The sequence below is a fragment of the Bradysia coprophila genome, unplaced genomic scaffold (genome assembly GCF_014529535.1).
Source record: "Bradysia coprophila strain Holo2 unplaced genomic scaffold, BU_Bcop_v1 contig_94, whole genome shotgun sequence".
Classification (NCBI taxonomy): Eukaryota; Metazoa; Arthropoda; class Insecta; order Diptera; family Sciaridae; genus Bradysia; species Bradysia coprophila.
The window spans coordinates 1,376,563-1,389,580 of NW_023504022.1; the positions used below are offsets into that span (position 1 = coordinate 1,376,563).

The following is a 13,018-nucleotide window of genomic DNA, read 5'->3' on the forward strand; positions in this document are numbered from 1 at the left end:
TTTGTCAATAGTTTTGGCGCTGATGGTTTGTTTTACATTTTTCTTTTCTCTGTTCCGAAAAAAAAATTAGGGCGATAATGTGCTTGAAGTGTGCATAGCAAAGTATTGGTCGAATGCTGGCGAAACAGATCTAAATTTTAAGATCGAATTCCATGGAATCAAGTCGAACGGCTTACGTAAGTATACCTAACTTGGATAAGTACCTAATATTGGATTAGTTTAAAATCAGTTTTTCTGAAATTTTTTAAACGAAAATTGGATGAAAGGTTGAGGGAAATTTGAGTCTTTATGACAAAGAAAATTTTCCGGTCGAGGATGGAGAGTGGTGTACTATTGAATCCTACCAGCTGCGCCAAATGTTTAGTTAAAATGAAAGACCTATTCGGGGATGTTATCCCCCGACTTTCATTGATCTGATGTGATTGAATTTAATGGCCCACTATTCGTCGTTCGTTAGTACAGTGAATTCTGAACAGTACCTTGAATTGAGTCAAGTGAAGTACAGCGTCTAACGAAGGTAAAGTTCTAACGTATAACTCAGCCGTCACATACCGCAGAACCTCCACATTGGTGCAAAACGAAGGTATGAAGGCCAAATGAATAATAAAATTTTTGTGAAAAGATCAGGCGTGCCTGAGAATGAGAAGTCAAATTTTGCCTCTGTAACAAAAAATTTATTTTCGAATTGCAAAATCGTCATTTGGCTTTTGACCAATTTTGACATAAATATGGAGTTTCTCAAACAAATGCTTTTTTTTATTTTGTAAAATCAAACAATTTTACACAAATCTCCATCTGCGACCCGTTGCGGGAGGATAAATCCGAGCGCTGTGAATGGGTAAATACAGTGTAGTCGAACATGCGAACATAGGACAATTATAGATATTCGAACAATAGAACAGTAATAGTCGGTTTAGGGAAGGGACTACCGGAAAAAATTTAACTACGAAAATAATCGAAATTCAATAAATTTCAAGAATTTAAGTTCCTTGCAAAAAATTCTAAAGCGTCATATTCATAGACAAGCGGATTGGGCATTTCATCGTTTAATTTTGATCCTATTTTTAGTAAACTTTTTTGCCGAGACTGCCGTAATTCGGAAGGAAAACAATCATACCGTTTCGAACAAAAGAATTCTTTTGTTCTTTTTTTTACCGATAATCACGTACTTTTTGAATGCTTTTTCATTATTGAAATTGTCCGTTTTAGTTTCACTTATTCGCTGAATAGCTGCAGCAAGAATTACTTTCTCTTTGTGAACTCGCATTTTCCAATGCTGCCTTTGCAATTGAGCAATTTACTTAAAAATTTGTTGCTGTTGATACTGTTATGGGGCCACCGTGAAACGTTACCCACATTACAAACACAAAACATAGCTAACGCCGACCCGTACGAAACACCTATTCGTATCAAAAGCCTTTAATGTGAAACTCTTCATTTCTCTTACTTCATTTTCTTCTCTGCTGAAAAACTATTCTCCCTTTAAAATCACTTACATTATCCACTCTTTGCCTTGTTATCATCAACAAATAAATTGCCGGATGCAATATAGACAGCCCCGTACGAAGTCAACTTTCATAAATTCCTATTTAAACAGCTATATACCGCTATATTTAACTATATTTCACTATAAATAAACATTTCACAGATGAATATGCTATTATATAGCTCTACATGCCTGTATATAGCTCAATATAGGTGAATATAGATTTATATATATATATATATATATATATATATATATATATATATATGGAATGCCTGAAACACCCCACACAAGTAACCAATTACTTCTATGTTAACAGAAACTCTCTAAGTACCATTTTTCCCACTTTATATCACTTTTAATAAAATCCAATATTGCCGCCGGTAGCCATTTTGTTAGGAGACCGGAAATAGTACCGACGCTTTACATTCGTTAATACATTTCAAACAAAAAAAAATTCATGAAATTCGGTCAAAATTTACTCGAGATATTGACAAAATACTCCACGTTCACTGTACGGCCGAGTAGCCAGATGACGCGTGTGGAAATTTTGTTTTCTTCCCGGTATCAGAGTCAAATTTCCCTGTATCTAAAATCTGATTTGATTTTTCGCCACATATTTTCAAGACTTTTTCGATTTCCCGGTATCTAAAGAATTTTTCTGAAAACTTCCCGGTATCCAGGATACCGCGGATGGCGTGAATTTCCACACGCGCAGATAAGAGCTCACTCCAAGAGACCTAGCTCACGCTCCGGAGAACATAATTTCATAAAAAAAATTTTCCCTGATTGGTACGGTCAATACCTATCTAATAAAGCTAAAACAGACGAAATATGTTCAAATGTGGCCGACCTACAAGAAAAAACTGCTTGCCGCACTGTGCCTGTTCCACACCAAGGGGTCTAACTCACGAGTCGGTCATCCGATTTCCATAAACTTTTTTTTTGTCGATCGGTATTGTAAATACCTTTTATTTGACGTATCAGTTACAAGTGTATCGTTAAAATGTCCGGAGATATCTTTGAAAAACCGTAAAGCACTTATTGGGCCCCAGCTCGGGAGGGGTCGATCCAAAATCACTCATCTTCGAACTTAGCCTCTCTTTTGATATTACCAAACGGGAAAAAAAAGAATTTTCAAAATCGGTTGTGTTTTACTCAAGTTATCGTGCAGACAGACGGACATTTTTTTTCGCGGATTCGGCATCTCTGGACAACTACAATAGGTTTCCCCTTACTTAGGGAGTCCAATTCGACGTGTTACAAACGTATGCGTAAAGCCATAAGACCCCAGTACTTCGTACGGGTCTAAACAGGACAAATATCCCCGCTGTTTATATCAGCCAACTTATCGTCAAATTTAAAAAACAAAATTAGGAAGAAAAGTAGCACACTCAGGGAGCACTGTTATAATAATGCTAAGTTGAGTAAATGTTGATTTTGTAGAGCAATTCGAACAAGAATTAATTGAAAAATTAAGTTTCAAATGGCGTTCTATGAGCCTTTTATGATTTTGGTAAATTATCGGTAATGTAAATGATAATGATAATGACACTAAATGGTAATGCGGTATAACCGGTAATAGAATTACCAATTTCCATAGCTCGGTTATATTGGTTATATTGTTGTATTGTTTACGCGTTCAGTGACTTTCTGATTGGTAACCGGCAATTAAGTTTTGGCACTGTGTGCTGCATCTCCCTTATATTGAATAGAAAATTCTGTACCACTTTACGAGTGAACAATTTTACCCACTTCTGGTGGCACTGCACTGGATACAATGAATGATTTTAAAGATATTTAAATTATGTTGCATATCGCAACCGAACTAAAACCTAAAACGGAATCCAATTCGAATGACAGGGAAGAAACAATACACACACAAAAAAAATGTAACCGTGTGTAATTCATTCATTCGGTATCGCATGGACTGTTATCTAGACTAAATTTGCATATATTTACAATTGGCTATGCCCACATAAGCATAACAAATCAAAAAATAAATATTGTAACAGGGAAGTGACCTATAAAATAAACGGGGCATTTCTGTCATAATTTAATTGCATTTGCGGAAAATGGGGTGTTTGGGTGTAGGAGAATGGAGGCTATTAAAATTGCCCACAATGCAATTGTAACATGATTCAATTCGACCGAAGATAATTTAATTTCTTGTTTTGAACATAAAATATGAGCGGAGATTTTATTAAATTCGAAAACAGCAGGTGACCCAACTAATTAACAAATTTTGTCTGATTTATTGCTGTGCACAGCACCACGATGTAATAGAGAATTTCTGTGCGGCAATGTCTCATCTGCGATGTTAGTAAACAATATTAACCGAAAGTTTACATCGTAAATGGAAACTATTTTCACCGAGGGGGAAAGCGCTCTTAGCCATTTAACGCAGATTCACGGTATTTTGAACCACATTCCGAACACTCCAATTTCTAAAAGCTTTAGAAAAACTTCAAGACTCGAACTATAAAGAAAATGACCAAAAAACATTTGCGAACGTAAGACTGCGCTAAATAGAATAAAATTCCTAATTGTCTTCCAAAACGTGCAAATTTATGTTCTAGTCAATCCATCCACACATTTTTTTTGGGCTCCAAAAGTATGCTCGTCCCATAAGTTCTGGCAGTGCTCTTCCCCTCGAACCGTTCTGTGGGTGAAAAACTTTAACAATTAATTTTCCTTTACAATTTTCCACAACAATACAGATACAATGCACAGTGCGAATGGCATTCACCGCATCGACTTGACAACACTGACAACGGAAGATGTTCAACCATCGATACAACTAAAATCAGCCGTTATGGTACTGAAACCGACCGAATCCAAAATTTTACCACTAACCACCAGAGACGTTATACCACCGGAACGACAGATCTACCAGAATTTGCTCACGTACAATTTCCATCTGACTAAAATGCAGGAACTGGCACTGCACACTCCATTGTTAAACGATGTCCTCTACGAATCTGAATTTGAATCACAATTCTGGATGGTATTCGATGCCAATAAAATGCTAACGGCTTGTGGTGATGCATATTCGATGGGAACGTATCATAAATTGGAAAAAGGGGACTATGTGGTGCGTCTGCAAATTAGACACGAGAAAAAGGAGTTGCTGGAAAAAGTTAGTGAAGCTGTAATGGTAGCTGCATTTAAATTACCCGCTTCGATCACATTGGATACGTATACCAACTATAAGAGTGCTGTCACAGCCGGTAAAAAGTGTGGTACGTTGCAGATAAGCCATGGTGCGAGGCCGATTTATGTCGCTCCGTTGGCTAATGAAAAGTAAGTTGTTTTGTCATTCTGTTCAGAGAAAGTTCCGGAAAGCTCACGTTGCTTTTGACTTTCTCATTTTGCAGATTAACCAAAGGAGGTATCCCGAATCAATGCTCGTGGCTGGAAGGAACGATAACATTTGCCAAAGATGAATCGGCTCGAAAAGCTGACTCGTACGTGTTTAAGTACATCCTCACCGAGGGTCCACCGATCAAAAAAGCCAACGGTACGCCAAAAGAAAATAAAAACAAACTTGACGAGTTCAAGGAGGGTCTACGAGACTATCAGCTCGGAATGATACCGAAATTAGGTAAAATGCAATCATGCCGCATGGCCGTACAATTTAACAATTTTGTTCTCACACCAGATCTACCCAAAGCCGAAGAAGTGTACAAGAGTGTTATCGACATGTTTCCGAACTATCTTCCGGCCCACGTATCGTTTTGCCAGAAATTGGATCCGGCCGAAATTAAAAATCAATTGCCTTTCACCTATAAGAAGTCGTTTGCGTTGACCGTCGACGAGCTCGATGCAACGAAGGATACCTTAAAGCGGATTATTGAACTCTGTGATATGGTGATTGGTGAAACTGATTCCAATGCATTGCTGGCGTACTATGGACTAAAAACCGACACTCGTCCGGATGCTGCCAAAATCAAAACGTGAGTACAGAAAGGAAACTTCCATTTATTTTACGATACGCGAATCTTTTTTCATTCGCATTCTCATGTTTTGTACATTTTTTTGACCATTGTCGACAGTGATCGTTAGATCACTCCACTCATAGACGAGTTCTGGAGTTCAAATTAACACAACTTTAGATCCATATTTTGTTACTTACCTCGAAGTTTCCACATCCATCTATGGATTTCGAAATTCGAATCCAAGGCTGTTGTAGAATAACTTGTCATAATGAGATTCATTTCAAAGATGAACCCTCACTTTTGTTAAAATTTCCACTTCATGAACGATTCGATTTAGTTGAAATCTATCACAAATTTTACAGTTAAGTTATGACTCACCAATCAATTTTTCCTGTAAAAGCAACCCATTTTTGCGTGCTTTAATGGTTTTAAAAAAAGAATTTTGGTTCAGAGAAATCATCAAAAAACGAATATTTTTTAGCCTAAATGTAGACTACAAATTTGCAAAGGGTTCATTGCTCCTAACTGATAGAAATCATTGGAACTCTGTAAAGACTAGTGAGAAAATGCATGAAAATATCTCAAAAATTAGCGTTTACATGCAAGAACAAATTTGACAGATGGCTCATACATTTTCTGTCAAAATTTTTCAATCAATTTGCACTACACGGTTTTATTTTGGTTCAGACCTTTTTCAGGAATTCGGTACTTGTCTTAACCTTTCAGAAACGGCAGACGTTTCGCCTTATAACCATTGAATCTACTTCTTTTGTTTTAACTGTCATCAAATGATTGGTACAAAATCTTTTACTTCATTTGTTGCAACACTCATTTTTCTATATAAAATCACATTACGCGGAGGTTATCGCTTAATTTTATCGTTGATATCGACAACAGATGATTAGTCGTCTCTAAAAGGTTAAAAATGTAAAATTTCCACAAAAATGTGTGCTTACACTGTAACCATTACAATACCTACTGCCGGCCGATACACTGACAAAAAGTTTCGAAAAACTCAGCTGTTGCAGATAACTTTGTCTCCAGGTAATCTACAATAGCTGCCACAACTGTAGCGCCCCATCTCATACAAAAAATACAGCTGCGGCAGATAATGTAGATTACCTGGAGACAAAGTTACCTGCAACAGCTGAGTTTTTCGAAACGTTTTTGTCAGTGTTATGTGGCTTTGTATAATCATTTGGGTGCATCGATCCTCTTGTAAAGCGCTTACAGGTTGTTACTTTGTGTGAATTTTCTTTATTTGTACATACCTGTTCTAATTACATTCTGTCCTTTGGTTTAATATCAAAGATGTGACAGCCGTTGCCTGAATTAGTAAAGAGCAGTTCGTAACAAATACCTGGAGCTGAAAAGCATCTTCCAATGCTTGGTACCTTGCAAATTAAATTTGAAATTTTAAGTACAATTATGCGGGATCCCCACTCAAATTTACCTGACAATAATTTAATTCCAATAATTTTTCTAATCTGCGGTGTACAGTGTTTAATTTATGCGGCATTTTAACCATAAAATGTGAAAAAAAACTATATTCCTGAGAATGAATGTTACATCCTTCTTCGTCTTCACATGTAACAATATTATTGATCTAAAAAATCACTTAACCGTCTGTCTTCCACATCAACTGGTAACATGGTGATTTATTGTCATTTAAAACATATAATATTGAAAAGCTTCTATCATGCTCAGTCACCTTTAGTATGCGCTATCATCCATGAGCATATTTTAAATTTATATTTTGTCAATGGTGAAATCAAATAAACGAATTGCCATTAATCTCTACTTCAACCGCGACAACAATTTATAAATGGGCGCTTGGAAAACCGAAATCACTCATTCATCCATTTTTAGTGGATATCTATAGAAAATTGGTTTTAATTGCGTTAATAAACAAATACAATAATTCATTGGCCGTGTGACATTTACAATTGCTGGGTTGGCGTTTTTAATGATAGGTGGAAGGGAATTTTGAAAAAAAAAACGAATGACTACAGAAATGGCAACCAATTGAACAATTTAATGAAACGTACGGATAATCCCAATAATTTTTATTTTATTATTCCTTCCGATAAATTCAAAACAACGAATGATTTAAATGGTACCATCAATTCCATAAAGTTTCTTCAGAAACGCCTCTTTGAAGGCTGACATTTCATATATTTATTTCAACCACAAGAACCTGAAGTTTTCTAACGATTCTCCATGAATCGCAGATATTGGAAAATATTTGAGTTTTTCAGCTTGCAATAGGGATCTGCGTAACTAGGGAGAAAAAGTTGTGGCTATGGTTTGTAGATGCGAGGCGTGGACGGGGATAACTCGAAAGCGGGACTTTTATTTTTCCCGAGCCTACGTCCTTGTGTGCCCCTTTATATTTTGACGAGTTAACAGTAGAGGTGGGCGCCGGTCTATATTTTTCGGCAGCGGCTGTAAAATTTTTTAAAAGTATCGGCGGCGGCTTGAATCGGCTGAGCCGATTTTCCGAAATTCGGCGATGGCGTATGTCAAAATATTTATCGGCGGCAGCGGCGGCGCATTTGGCCCAAAAAACGGCGTTTAACGGAAAATTGTTGCAGAAAAAATTTGTTAAATCTTACATTTATTTTAGTTAATAGTGTGTTCTTTATAAGAGAGTATAATTATAGCTTGACTTTAACTCTAGCATGCCTCAAATTGACAGTGTGTAGCGATCCAAGTCATAGATTTGAGCCATTTGATGAGATCCAAACTGTCTATTTCGTATTGAAGAATATTGCTAAAAGAGATGACTCTTAATAAAGAAGTCTGAGACTACTGTTTCGTCAAAATAGGATCCTAAAATCGTTTTGCCGATAGAAAAAAGATTAAAGAGTCGATTGTCATTTGTACCATTGAGACAGTATGTAGTAGGGGGGTTGAAAAAGCACTTCGTTCGACTTTTTGGGAATTCTGAAAGGCCAGGGCCAGAAAATAAGATTGACAAAAAAAAAACAGATAGACCGCTTTTTTTGTTTAGCGCAAAATCAAAATGTGAAAAAAGAGGCAAATGTAGACTTTTCAAAATCGAAGTTAAATGACGTTGCATTACTAACGAAGTGCGAATTGTCGTTTTTTGAAATTTTTAGAGGAGTGCAACCTCAGTGTAAAAATGGACACATTACCCTCCAGCTGTAGCCAATACGGTAAGTGTGGTATTTTCTGCACGGTCTTCACTTGTAGCATACGATTTTGATATATTGTGTGCGAATCGGGCACCCGAGGCGTAGTCACAGTTCACAGCTTTTTATTATTAATAAAAAAAACAAGCTTTTGAAAAAGTGCTCAATTTTTTTGTGTCAATCTTAGTTTATGGCCATGGCCTTTCAGAATTCCTATTGTTACACAAAAAAGTCGATACAAAAAATACTAAAAAAACATGAAAAGTAAATAACTCAAAAACATTATAAAAACATTTTTCCAAATTTTGATAATTTTTGGAGAAATGTTTTACAAATATTAGGTTGTGCTTTGGTTTTAAATAAAGTCGCAACATTAGTAAATTGCGTTGAAAATTAACTTTAAAAAAACAAGGCGGCGGCGGCGCAGTGTTTTAATTTTACCGGCGGCGGCGCGATCGGCTAGCCGTTTTTAATGTTTCGGCGGCGGCGACGTCCTTTTTAGCTCTTTTTTTCGGCGGCGCTCGGTGCGGCTGGCGCCGGCGCCCACCTCTAGTTAACAGTATGAAGTCCGCTTTAATGGACTATATAGTTTTTCGTTTCTTTTTTCTCGATCTTAAACAACTTAAGGATGTGAGCATATTGAAAAAATCAATGCAATAATGTGCCGGATGGGACAGTGAATAAACTAACGTAAATTGGATGCTTGGAAGTAATTGATTATGAAAACCATGCGTTTTTAGCAACAAGCTTCGGAAACTGTTATTTTGACAGTCAAAATCGTCTTCGGCTCGGATATGTCAAAATTACAGTTTCCGAAGCTTGTTGCTTAAGTCTGGTTCGTATTAGAAATTGATCCATCATGTAATGAATTACTTCCGCCGCATCCAATGTAATCTACTATTTTGTGGAACCAATTGCTTGTATCAATCAGTGATTTCAAGTTATTCAGCTTCATTGGTTTACAAGGTAAAATCAATGGTAAAAATAGCTGGGTGTAATGGGCTCCGACAGTATATCAATGTTTTCAAACGTCCATAACCTTAATCACTACACAGCAAAAACATTGTTTCGCTTTGCTTTGTGTGTAAATGTGTATTCGGTTTTTATTTTTCTCTCTTTTTTTTGTTAAAAGGAAAATTCACACATTTTACAAATTTGCAAATAAAACTCCATGAATATTGCAATTTACCCGCTTTACTGTCTATAAAATTTTCCAAAGTGCTTAGCAAACAGTTTTAATAAAAGGGAAAACATACTCACAAGCAAAACGAGTAAAATGACGAACTTTTTCAGACATTTAAATACGAAACGAGTTTAACATCGTCTATACGAACACCGTACAGTCGCCTCGGTACACCCAGTCTTATGCCAGCAATTATGCACGATGATGATATACTTACAAAAATTTGAATTAATTATCGTGTGCGTCGATTTAAAACCATTAAAACTTGAATAAAATTCTTGCGGAAATGCTGTTCCCACACTGCACTAAATATATGCTGATGCAATTATCTGGCGTAGAATGTAATATTTCTACTAAATGGAACGACAGTTACACCACCCACGTAATTATTTTAGGTTTTGTTTGTTAGTTTAACTCAATCAGATCAATCAATCATAATAGTAGATTACATTCGATGCTGCGAAAGTAATTAATTACATGAGGAACAGTTTTGTGATAAAAGCAAGCTCACAAATATGTTTTTTTGGACAACCAACTTCGTAACACGTAATAAAAAGTCGTCCAGCTTTCGAGTAAATTCAGATTTCCTCTAGCCTCGGGCCAATTTTTGTCCTGTCAAATTTAACTGACAGCTAATTTATCAGCGATGGCAGGAATTGGGTTCTTCCTTGTATCCGTAATTGATATTTTCATTAATGATTGATTCATCTTTTTAGCTATAGCACTGAGATTTTACTAACGAAAGCTGACATGAAATTTAAGGAAATACTGCCGGCGACAATTTGAATTTAATATTTTCAATAGATTATTGTCAATGTCGTCAAATTAGTTGTCAATTTCAACCAGCTAAATGTTTGAAAATTTAAAAAAAATTTGAATTTCGAAAACTAATTTGAGAGACTTTGAGTAGAACCCAAGGTTCTGAAAGAACAGGTTAAGACACCCACGAAGGCGGGTGACACCGAAATTGATAAACGCACTCAGTAGAGAGTTGTCTTAACCTGGTTCTTTCAGAACCTCGGTAGAACCCGCTATTTGTCAATGATTTATTCGTACAAATTTAAGTTTGAATCGCACTCACTTTGTTCAGAAATTGTTTAGAAGTCTCAACTAAACGGTGGCAAACCTTTTTTATTACAGTTTAGGAGCGAACACCCATAAGGTAAACAAACTAAATTAGTATTTACCTCAATGAATGGTGAAAACTGGGACAAAACCAAGGCTCTGAACAGACAGGTTAAGACACTTACGAAGGCCACCCGCACACAAATTTTGACAAATAGACAGATTTTGTTAAACCATAACAGAATGTACGAAAAGAAGCCTTGAAAAACCAATATCAAGCCTTGATATTCGAGGTGACGATTGACACCTGTAGTAAGTGTGTTTATCACAACAAGTCTAAATTTTCAAAATTTGCGTCCCACTGCCTTCGCGATCAACTCAAAAGTGTCTTAACCTGTTCATTCAGAACCTTGGACAAAACGCAGTTTTGCTATTTTGTACACGTAGCGAGTGCGATAAGTAGAAAGAGAAGAGAGTTAGCTGCTCTTAAAGCGAATTATTTTACGCAAAATTAATTTATCGATCCAATTATAGGCCATCCATAAAACCACGTCCATGTAAAATAAATATTATTGTAAATTGGATCGTGAACACGTTCATCTTTGATGAAATATTCAAAATACATTCTCATTCACTTGCCTCAACTTATTGAATATGAAAACTCAATTTAAAATAAAAAAAATTTAGGAAAAATATCATTGAATGAATCCAATTTCAGTATACGTGACATAATATGAAACCAATCCCACTGACAAACATTCCGGTAATAATCACGAAATACAAAATAAAATTGCAATAATGTGAATAAAAAAAATGTTTTTGCTCTTTCGGTTGTATATATAAATTACAGAACAACGAATGCAAATACTCAATAAAAATGTATGAAAAAAAGTAGAGAAATTTCTACCCAAACTTTTTTTAGTTGTTCGGATAACAACTGAAAAAAAGAATGTTCGTTTCGAGTGTCAGAAAACTTGAAAAGTAGATGATGATGAAAATAAGAACGGGAACGGAGAAATGAAATTGGAAAATGTTAAACATTGAATAATAATATTTTCGAGAGTTTGTTCGGTGGAAAAGTTATTTTGTTATATACATTGCGAATGACATGAAATTTTAATCATCCAGAGTTTGCAACAAAATTTTTACTTTTTCAAACCTTTATTGCATTTTCCAATTTTATTTACTTTCTTGTTATATTTCTACCGCATTTATATGCCCCATTGTGTGTATAACAGTGCAACATTTTATAATGTTGTCTTGGACTTTGAATGTTAAACTGCACCGAAAAACTCGGGAAAAAGAGAAAAGTTTCCTTTTTTATTTAGTTCGGAAAGTATAAAGTTAAAATCCGTGATTTCGTGATTTGCGTTATCAAGTTTTGATCGTTTGATACTAAAAATAGGGTGGTCTCCATCACCTTGCGATGGCTTGAAACCGGCAGAGGGGGAAAATTCTTACGAACATGAAGAAGAAAGTCTTATTGGGGTTTGGAAGCATCTACGACGAATTTTGAGAAGTTGAAAGGTTTAAGTGCCTATATTGAATCGTAGATGCTACCAAACTCCCGTAAGCTCTACTTTTCCTGAAAGTATATGTAATTACCTTTCTAATGACACCCCACACGACCATGTACATTTTGTGAACCTCGAGAAATTTCTGTAAGAAAAGTGCAAGTTTTCGGTTTTTGAGCACCTCACACTAGCCACACAAGCTTCGAAGAATTTTTTTGAAAGTAGTTTTGGGCTCTGGGGTCGAATACCTTACTGGGCACGTATAAAAAATTCCAATAGAATACGCGTCCGATTTCGTTCTTCTGTTTTTCAGAAGAATCCCTCTTAATAAACCGAAAAATAAATTTTTCGCAATTCCGGTCCATAATCATCACATTTCCATGCATCCATTTAATGTCGTTTTGAAGGTATTTATTTCACTGTATTCCCGGACACAGCGCAATATGAACTTTTTTTTCGCACGCAGTGCGTTATCAACTTTTTTTTTCGCACGCTAAAGAACCTATTACCTTCAACGAAGGCTAAATTTTTATAAATAAAAATCTTGAATTGACCTGAAATCGAACCCCCGACACCAAAAGGTTTTTGAGCACAAAGCAGCGACTTTAGCCATTCGGCTATAGAGTCACACAATTATACCGAACGTATTGTTGAAGCGTATATACTAAGCATTGACT

The 13,018-nt window shown here is 36.0% G+C and overlaps 1 protein-coding gene across 2 annotated transcripts in view; it reads left to right on the forward strand.

Annotated features, from left to right (window-relative positions):
- Nucleotides 1-13,018, forward strand: part of LOC119084824 (tripeptidyl-peptidase 2) — a 32,624-nt gene that overhangs the window by 3,581 nt on the left and 16,025 nt on the right. For both annotated transcript variants that reach the window (XM_037194904.1, XM_037194905.1), the window contains exons 9-12: nt 71-176; nt 4,207-4,789; nt 4,864-5,090; nt 5,148-5,442. In XM_037194904.1, the coding sequence (XP_037050799.1) occupies nt 71-176; nt 4,207-4,789; nt 4,864-5,090; nt 5,148-5,442 (1,211 nt within the window). The remainder of the gene's footprint in view (nt 1-70; nt 177-4,206; nt 4,790-4,863; nt 5,091-5,147; nt 5,443-13,018) is intronic.